Below are 9,685 nucleotides of genomic sequence, written 5' to 3' on the forward strand. Positions count from 1 at the left end.
AGTGCTGTTAATTGAAACCAAGCGGGGAGCGTTTCCCTGCTCCTACCGCGCGCGATAATGGGAGCCGGGGTGTGGGGAGCTGTGCTGCCTGGCTGTCCGGCGGCCGGCTGAAGGAGATGCTGCTGTTTGCGTGTCCTGTGGTGAGTAAAATTAATCAACTCTTTATATCTGAATGACAGCCAAGGGACTGTACTTGGGCTCTAGCTCTGTGTGGAGTGGCTTCATCCCAGTGCAGGTCCTCTGGGGCCTGGAGCCTTCGATTCATTAGTTGTCAGGCTTGTAGGTGGATTCTGCATTAGGTCTTTAATTTAGTGTATTGCCATGGGCTACTGACCACATGACACTGCTCAAGTGTGAGCAAATCTAACGAGGATCTGGGACTGCTCTTTAATTTGGTGAGAATAACAGAGTGAATAGGGGCCCAGAGAGTGCTAATCATAAAGCAAAACTAGTTGGAACCAGGTCAGTTGGTGCTGATTTTCAGTATAATGTGGATGGAGATGGTAGCAACAGATCTGGAGCTGCAGTGTGTGCCCTGCTGCTGCTGGCAGGCAGGGAGCTGAGTCCTGTCCTCTGCCGGCGGGCGATGGGCCGTGTATGGGAAGCACCATACAGCATGTCAGTGAGAGCGTGCCGTTATTACCATATCCTGTTGTCTTTTTGTCTTTTGCCTCCTCTCGTCAGCCCTGTGCTGCGGTCCTGCAGGCCCGGCGCTGTGCCTGCCGGGGCTGATGGCCCAGCACGGAGCTGTGCTCAGCCCAGGAGGGTGAGCTGGGCTGAGCACTGTGCCAGGCTGCCACCCTTGTGTCCAAAATGCCCTTGAAAAGGGGAAGACGATGTTAATGAACTATGGAAAATCCAGGGGTGTAAGCTTTTTGCTCTCCTGTGGAAAGGCAGTAGCACATGTCAGTCCTAGCTCCTACCCACACATACCTTGATCGTACTTGGAATCACTCAGCACAAACACCTCCCAGAGCTGCTTGATCCTTCTATTAAGTAGCATCCAGTCCCCATGGTTAGATTTGTTTCATACAATAAACAAAATTGTGCTGCTCTCCTGCTGGCTGTTCCTGGATGGGGTGCAACTCCCCTCTGCATGAATCACACAGATTTATTGCATTATATTGGAGTGGTGCCTGAGCTTGGCTGGTTTCTTTAAATCTTTTTCTGGAGAGGGGTGGGCTTTAGGAGAAGGGGCACAGAAATCCTCTGTAGTAATTCCTGTTGACTGCAGTGACCAGTGAGGCAGAACTGATCAACTGCAGGCTTCCCTGCTGCTGAACTCTGCCAACAAAGTGCTTACATCTGCTTTTATACTAATGGGAACTTTATGGACTGGTTTCCCCCTCCAAGGAGCAAATTCCAGCAAGGTCAAAATCCAGAAAGTTGCCACTTGACACCAGCAGTGAAGCCCTGAGCCAGCTTAAGGAGACAAGGTTGCACCGAGGATCTTCTGGGGCATGAGCTCTAACATTATCGCATGCAACTGATAGCCTGGAGCCTTCCCAAATGCTCTTGCTGCAATCCCACTTCTTGGCTGCATGTCCCCTTACTTAGTCCCTGCGATTCCTGTGGGGAGAAGAGGGCTTTCTCCTGCCCGGTTTGGGAGGAGCAGGCTCTGCAGTAACCTGCCAGTTGCTGGCCCATCAGGGCTTTCCCAGATGCAACCTTGCTGTGCCGGGGAGCCTGCCCCTGGCCTCTGAGCCCTCCTCCGCTCAAGGCAGTGGTCCTGCACCAGCCCCATGCGGCTCCAGGGCAGGCAGTGCCTACGGAGCCGTGCTCGCTGTCATGCATTTGGAAGAAGCATGTGGAGGAGGCCGCCTGGAGCAAGCTGTGTGAGGAGCCACACAGATGCCATGTGCGGCATGTCACTGAACTGTACCCTTCGGCACCACGCAGGCTGTGGCACGTTCAGCTCAGTTAAATACAGAGGTGCAAGGCTGCATGTTTTGGGAGGCTGGGGGCCATGCTCACCGTTAGCGTAGCATTACTCGAGCCGCTCGCACGGGAGGCACCCTGTGCCACGAAGAGGTGTGTGTTCCGTGTAGAAGCTTGAACACAGATTGAGAGCTCTGACTGCGGGCTGAGCAGAGCTGCCTGGAGGTGGGGAGCGAGGCTGCCTGGGCATCAAGCACCCGCCAGCTCGGAGCTGCTCTGAGCTTGTGTTGTGAGTGTGTTGGATACCAAATCTGAAGTGATTGCTTTGAGGGTGTGTATCTTTTTGAATTTAATAAATGACCGTTCCCCATTAATGTTTATTAAGGTGATGAATACTTTAATTTGTGCAGAAGAAAGTTTGCAGAAACATAACTTGCATCTACACAAGAGTTAGTGTTCATTTTTCAGGAAATATAATCGGTCCAGACAAGGCCTGCTGAATTGTGGCCTGCTTTGGCAGCCTGAGTGTGAAAGATTATGGACGGTCTCTGATTAGCTGTCTCTTTTTTAATCTAATGTTGCCGAGGCCTAATTGCTTTGACTTTGACTGAACAGAAGATGGTTTTCTTTGTGGCATCCCATGGCGCTGTGTTCTGTCTGTGCAGCTGCTGGCCCTGGGCATGGCAGTCAGGGCTGGGGATCCCCAGCTTCCTCTGTGCCAGTGCGTTTATCCACGAGTGTACGTCCCACATTGCTCTACCCAGAGCTCACTCTGGTTTTGTGCTTTGTAGGGTGCTATTGGACCCGACGTCTTATTGCTCCTCGCCTGAGCAAAAACCTGCCCTACCCCTGGTTGTGCTGCTGGTATTGAAGGTGCTTCTGCCTCCTGTCCTGTGGGGTACACGCTGGGGACCATCCATCCAGGGCAGGGTGCAGGCATGGAGTCTTGGCCTCCTCTGCTGTCAGAGGCAAGAGCGTTTGGCAATGGGGGAAGATGCAGAGCATGCAGGCAGTAATGTCTCTATTGTATATCTGGGCAGAATGGGCAAATCTTTAGCTTGTGGTGTTATGTTTCCAATGTTTGGACTCCTCAGCTATGAGGGATTAATGAAGAATGCTTGTGCCTGCACTGGGAGCATGCAGGGCACACTGTGCGGTATTGCACACGCGGCCCTTCTGCCACTCCTGGTCCCGTGTTAGTCCAGCCCCATGCTAGAGAGGGTTTGACTGGGGCACCAGCTGCAGGATGGGAGGAGAAGGGCAGCGTAGCTTGGCTGCAACAGACGAATGGGACATGTCCTGGCACCACAGCTGGCTCCCGACATGGTGCCCTGTAGGGACGCCTTGCTCTGAAATGGCAAATGGGTAACCTGGCCCATACCTGTTTGATGTCTTGGCTCTGTTTCCCCTGCAGTGGCTGTTGAAGAGCTTAATAAAGCTAGAGAGAGACAAGAGCTGGGCAGGACCTGGTATCCTGCCTTGTGCAAGTGGCTCCAGCAGCTGCACTGCTCCCTCCCCGCTTCACCAGATCGCAGCAGTTCGGGATGTCCTGTGCTGGCTGCCCCACGCTGCCCTGCAGACCCCTGCGTGGAGGCCCTTCCCTCTTCTCCTTCCTTCACCTTGCTCAATGCTTTCCCTTATTTTAGCTCTTTGGAACAAAGCCCGTGCCGTCCTCCAGGCCCCCTGTGGCATAGGAATGGCTGGGGTGTGGCGATGGGGTGAGGACAGGAGGCTGATGGACAGGAGCAAAAGGTGCCCATGGTAGGGGATGCAGAAAGGCGGGCAGGGAGTCTGTCCTGCCCCGCATCCCTGGGGGCTCGCTACTGCACAGTCCCCAGGCTCAGGGGCTGCGCCTTGTCCCCAGCCAAGGCCAGCTCTGCCGTGCAGCCCACCAGAGCTCTGGCATGAGAGGCTCGCTCCTGGTTGCCAGAGACGTGGCTGCTTTCCTCACGGTCTGCAGGAAGGGCCCTGGTCCCTGCTCTGTGCCGGGAGCTGGGTGCTTCCAGAGAGGCCAAGCACCAGCTGCAGCAGCCTGCCTCCCCGAATCCTCCTGCTGCGGTCTGTGGTGACGGCTGCCACTAAACCAAGTGAAAGGCGATTTCAGAGCAGGCAGCAGTGAATGAATTCTGTTTTTCTCAAGCATTTAGTGTTGCTTTCAGTTTGCTTTGATGATGTCTTCTCACAACTAGTGTAAACAGACTGCGCAACGGGGAGCACTCACATGTGTACAAGAAGCTGCACATGAAAGGCAGAGGCATCTTGAAAGCCATAATAACGCTCTGAGTGCCAGTTAAAGGATTTGTCACCAAGAGCACTTTACAGATAGAAAGAACTTATTAACTAGTGTGACTAACAGCTTGCAAGGTTTAATTGATGTGTGTTTGTTGTCCTTTTATATCTCTCCCCCTCGTCTTCCTCTTGGCACTGATTCCAGCAGCAGCCTCTGAGCTCTCTGAATAGGTACCAGAATGAAAGCAGAGGCCAAGCGCTGCCCTGGGTCCCGGCCTGTGGTCGGGCTGGGGCTGCACCAGTCCCAGGAGCTTCTCCACGCTGTCCTGTTCCCATCCAGGAGCTGAGGCTGGGCTGATTTTCTTGCTCTCTGTTCTGTTATTCTTCCCTAAGAGATGCTGAGTTTTTGAAGATAAAGCTTTTCAATGCATGAATAGTATGGATAATTAATGTTTCTGCCAGACAGACTGCTCATCGCAAGATTGATTGACTATTAAGGTCATAACGCATAAGCCACCCACACGAAACAAACAGTCTAATGTTAGACTTCAGCTTAAGCTGAGAGTTGGTCAGCTGTCCACGGTCACAGTGGGGGCTTCCAGTCATCTGTCAACAAGTGATTGATTGATGTGGACACCTTCCAATCTTATTCTGATTATTCTCAGCAGCTTGCCTGGTGGCCATTTTTCAGGAGTTGGCAGCATTCAGACCTCCAAGACTCAATGCAGCGACTGCATGGGGGTTAACCCTTTCCTTTGATCTGAAATGTCTTTGTTATGGGCAACAACAGCAGCACATGAGGGAAGGACTGTTTTTATGAGCCCTGATTACAAAATATACTGGGAAACTCCCCGCGATCACATGCGAGAACGATGCTTTGACTTTCAGGCATTTCTAATTAACGTGGCCCAAGTAAAGCTGCAAACAGTGGATCTGCAGAGAATCCATCTGGAACAGCGCAGTTACAGTGCTTTGTAACCCAGCTTCTTTATCGTGCTGTCTTTTGTGGGCAGTTTAATGTGCCACAGAATAAACTGTGCATCAACACCCCAGCAGCAGAAAGACAAATTCTAATAAGTCAGGTAGGAGTGAGTTTGGTATTGGGGGGGCAGGGAGGGAAGCAAGGGGTTTGGTTGTAATTGTTCTGGCATGAAAGACAATGAGTTGGAGAGCTCTGTTTTTAAGGATAGCTATGAATTCACTAGGAGAAATTAATTGCCTGGATGTTTTCTATATCTATACGTGAAGACGACATAGATTTTCTCTACAATATTTTATGTTCATGTTATGCTTTGTATGTGCACATGCATATCAGTGGGAAAGTGAAGTTACAGTTATGCTATGTAGTGTATGTTTACAATATATAAGCATGTTAGAGGTTTCATTGGTAGCAGGCATTTATTGCAGATTTCCATTTTCTTTTACATTTTTCAGCAGTTTTAACTTTTTTTGAGGGCTCTGCCACCTGGCCTGCTTACCTTCCCACTCACTCTCCATCCATGGTATTAGCTTTCATAATGTACCCTAGAAAGCCTGCCATGGGGAAACATCAAGAGCCCTTTCTCCTCCACGAGTTAGATCTTTGTGCAATTCAAGTGCATCATTGCATTTTTATGGTGCAATCTAAATGCTGTAACTTAACAGAGCTGGCACAGAACTGTTGTGCACAGCAGGAAAGCTATGTTGAACTGCTGTGGGTTCTGGTGCACTGGCATGCATGCATTGGGATCCCAGCACAGGCTCAAGACCCTTTACGGTCCCCTAGCAATTGGCTACAGTCTGATTATTTTTTTTCATGGAAGATGCTGCAACAGGGCCATGGTCCAGGACCCCTTAACATCAGCTTGTCTGCAGCCTCTGGGTCTGAAGCCACACCACACTGCTGTTAGCTGGGCATTTGTAACTCTTGCTGAGTTTTGCTAATCCAGTCTGCTCTCCCTCCCTTGCAGGTTGTGATTCGACCCAGAGCCACATGGACGCCCTCTCGGACAGTGTCCCCAAGCAGCACCATGCTGGCCTTGTTGCTGACTGTCTGCTGGACTCCAAGGATCATCTTCCAGCACACAGCTGGGCAGCCTCCCACTCAGAGCTGCTGCACTGGGCCGGGTCGCTGGCAGCAGCACTGACCTGCACCTAAGCGAGAGCACGATGCCCAAACACCTGCTAGGTCCGGCCGGCTCCCAGCGGGAGGCAGAATGGACACGAGTTTCAGCTAGCCTTTGCCCACAGGCAGGTGCACCGTGGCCATGCTGACAGAGAGTGAGGTGTGGTGTACATATCTTTGTAGAGGGTATACCGGGGACTAGTGCCACAATGGGAGGGCTGATTTAGTTGCATAAACACCACCAGCCAGTTGCTTTTATAGAGATTGCCTCCCAAAGACATCCTCTGGAGAAAGGGTGCAAAGCACAGAACTTCAGTGTGGCTGGAGATGCTGACCAGCCCTTCCTGAGATGAGGACCCTCTCCTTATCCACAGCAAGGGTGCAGATGGGCTGGCGGCATCAGCAAAACACTCCCTGGGCTCTGCTCCCACTCCTGCTCAGGCTCTAAGGTAGTTGTTACCCATCTCCCCTGCTGCCAGTTGTGCTGAGCATGGGGCTGCCTTAGCTCCTGAAGCCCTGTCCCCTGGTCCGTGGGTGCCTGGCTTGGTACAGTGCCTGGCACATGCCAGGCAGGACCTCCTGCCTGCTGCGTGAAGGTTGACGTGAGCTGCCAGCCTGCCTGCAGCCCGGCCAGAGCAGCCAAGGGCTGGGGGTGAGGGCAACCTTGCAGTGCTCCCATCTCCGCCAGAACCTGCAAGCCTTGGTGTCCCTGTGGTGTGAGCCCAGCCAGCGTGGCCTTGGGGCTCTTCCTGAGGCAGCATTGGTATAATAACACTGATGAAAAGCTGATTAATCCTTGTAAGTGAGCAGCAATAGCTTTCCTCTAGAACTGAAGAGATTACCACTGATTTGTCATCCTGATTGTTTCAAAGAGAGGTGCAATTAGTTGCTCTAATTTAGCTTCGCTTCTCACTGAGTGGCATGACAACTGAGATGTAATCAGTAGATTTGCACACGATGGCAGCCACTGACGGGTGCAGCTGTGCCTGCCACCATTTCACGTTCAGAGGTTGGTCACCAAAATGGTGGAGCACCATGTGCACGAGGGCCGAGCTGCAGCGGGATCGGACCCGGGGCTCTCAGGCGGGGGCCTCGTTTTTGCAGCCTGCTGAAGGAGGCAACAAGGAGAGCACTGCAGGAAAGGCTGCCTGCCCTAAGAGATGTCTGCTCAGGCTGTGTGGCCCTGGGTTGTTTTCTAGGACTAGGCCAGAGGTGAAGGTAGCCCTCCCTGGCCCAGTGGTAGCTTACCCACCCGCAGGCCGTGCCGGGCAGTGCCTTGCCTCTTCCATGTTGACTTGTTTGGACCAGTCGTTCCAAGGGGGACAAACACAAATCACTCTCCGTAATGACTGCTTATGAGTGATCTCATAATGAAGCAAGTGCTTAAGAACCAGGCAGCTGCATTAGGCAAAATGTGTGCGCTTAAATCTGAGTATCAGCAGTGCTTCTTCCTACTGCCATATCAAATCTCAGAGCAGCCTTTAAGCCATGAGGTCGTGGCTGAATGCCCCTGGAGGGTGCTAACGGGACGGGAAGGATCCCCTCTTAGAAAAGTCACTTTGTTTCCTCCACAACTTTACTGAAGATGCTGTATGCTGTTTGACAGACCAGCATAGAAGATGCAAGGATAAATACGAAGAGAGTTGATCCAGGTTAGAAGAAGAGGAAGCAACCATTTAATGGCAGTGGTCTGCTATAGTCTCCATCCCAGGGTGATCTCAAAATGAGCTCTGTCAGCATGGCCGGGAGGGGGGCATTCCTCCTGGCTGCCACCTCCTCCCTGTGTGGTGTGGTCCTGGAGACAGGCAGCAGGAACGAGGGCTTTGTGGAGCAATTGTTGTTTTCACATGTCAGCAGCCCTTCCCTTGAGCTCTTGAAGAATGGGACTGAAGGCCACCACCGCCTTCTGCTCCTGCTGAAGCCTCGGCTCGCTGAGGTCCTGTGTGAGGCCCGAGTGGGGCCCCTGGTGTGAGTCCTGTGCTGCAGGAGGCTCATGAGGAGACAGCAAGAGCAGCGAGTGCCTGCAGGGACCCCAGTGCGGGGTATGTTCTGTTGCGTTGGGTGTGGGCATGACAGTACACTTAGGATGTATTTAAAAAAAAAAAAAAGGCATGAAAGGAAACTTGTTTTCCTTCCTCTGCCTCCTGGTTATTGTCCCTCTCTGGGCAGAGGGGAGGGGAACACATGGTATTTCAAAGTCTGTCCGTTTTCAGTGAAACAAGCATAAAAATTCAATTCAAAATGAACAAAATAAAGATGCTTTAAAAACAAAAATGACTTCTGGCTGTTTCTTGGTTGAAGCTGTCTTTTTTTTTTTTTTCCTCCCTTCCCTGGGAAGGCATTTTGTTTTTGCAGCACACTGGCCGTGCTCGCCGGCTCGGAGCGGCTGCGCGCTGGCCCTCAGCAGCCCGTGCCCCCGGCCCCCTGCCAAGCGCCGCGCAGCTGCTCCTCTCGTGTTCCCGGCCGGCGCACCCATGTCACTGCAAGGTCGTGCTTCTCCCCCGGCTGCACGGCCCCGGCTTGGCCATCAGTTGTCATCCGCTGCCGGGCTGGTGGCCCTGCCCTGGGGCACCCGGCCGTGCCCTGTGCCAGGATGGGCTCCTGGCCCCGCCTGGCTTCCTGGTGGGGGTTACACCGCTCGTTGTCTTCCCCTTGACGAGAGGAGCTCCAGGTCTGGTGCCAGCTGCTGTTCTGCACCCTGACTTACAGGGTTTGGGGTGTTCCCACATGCCCACTCCTCAAGCGCGAACGTGGCCGGAGCCCAGCACTTGAAGTGTGGTTGATGTTCTGGATGGGGAGGGAAGGGGGTGAGCCGCCATCCCCGGAGGGCAGTCCTCGCCTTGGGTATGGCACTGGAAGCATCTCCTGCTGCGCTCCTGTCCCTGGGCCGTGCACAGGTCATGGTGGCAGCCTGCCTTGCGTGGTTTTGGGATACAATTCTGAAGGAGCGGGGCTGGTTTAGACAGCCCTTTCCAAGGCTTTCCACTGCAGTTATTTATCTGTTCACTGTACCCAGAGCCTGTCCCCAGTGCTGTGACAAGCGTCCCCTGCCCAGGGCCGATGTGTGCAGTGAGGGCATGCAGCACGTGGATGCCGTGTGGCCAGCTGGGTACGATGGCCCGCACGTGGCATACCGCACTGTGCCGCGGTGCTGCCAGAGCTGACCGGCTGTGGTAGGAGCATCGGAGACGAGCCCGCCCAGAGCGTTTCAGTGCCCCTTGCCTGCAGGAGCTCTGTGTGTGCACGCAGCTTCCTGGTGGCAGCGCTCGCCCGGCACGTGGGTGACGGCTGGCTCGCTCCCGTGTGTGCCGCGCCGGCGTCAGCTGGTCCCAAGGGCAGCCTGGGTCTCAGCCCTGCCTGCCGGGCTGGCGGTGCCAGGTGCTCCGGACCGGACAAGTGCCACCAGCAGGGACACGTTCCTGTTGCTGTTCCTGGCCTGGGTCAAGGTTGGCCCCTGTGACCTAGCTGAGGGGA

General features: G+C 53.6%; 1 protein-coding gene across 1 annotated transcript in view; it reads left to right on the plus strand.

Moving 5' to 3' along the window:
- MN1 (MN1 proto-oncogene, transcriptional regulator) overlaps positions 1-8,471 on the plus strand; it is a 111,560-nt gene extending 103,089 nt beyond the window's left edge. Inside the window, exon 2 of the mRNA XM_066979283.1 lies at positions 6,057-8,471. Within this exon, the coding sequence (XP_066835384.1) occupies positions 6,057-6,244 (188 nt within the window). The 3' untranslated portion in view covers positions 6,245-8,471. The remainder of the gene's footprint in view (positions 1-6,056) is intronic.
- The last annotated feature ends 1,214 nt before the right edge of the window (positions 8,472-9,685 follow it).

Source organism: Anser cygnoides, chromosome 17 (genome assembly GCF_040182565.1).
Source record: "Anser cygnoides isolate HZ-2024a breed goose chromosome 17, Taihu_goose_T2T_genome, whole genome shotgun sequence".
NCBI lineage: Eukaryota > Metazoa > Chordata > Aves > Anseriformes > Anatidae > Anser > Anser cygnoides.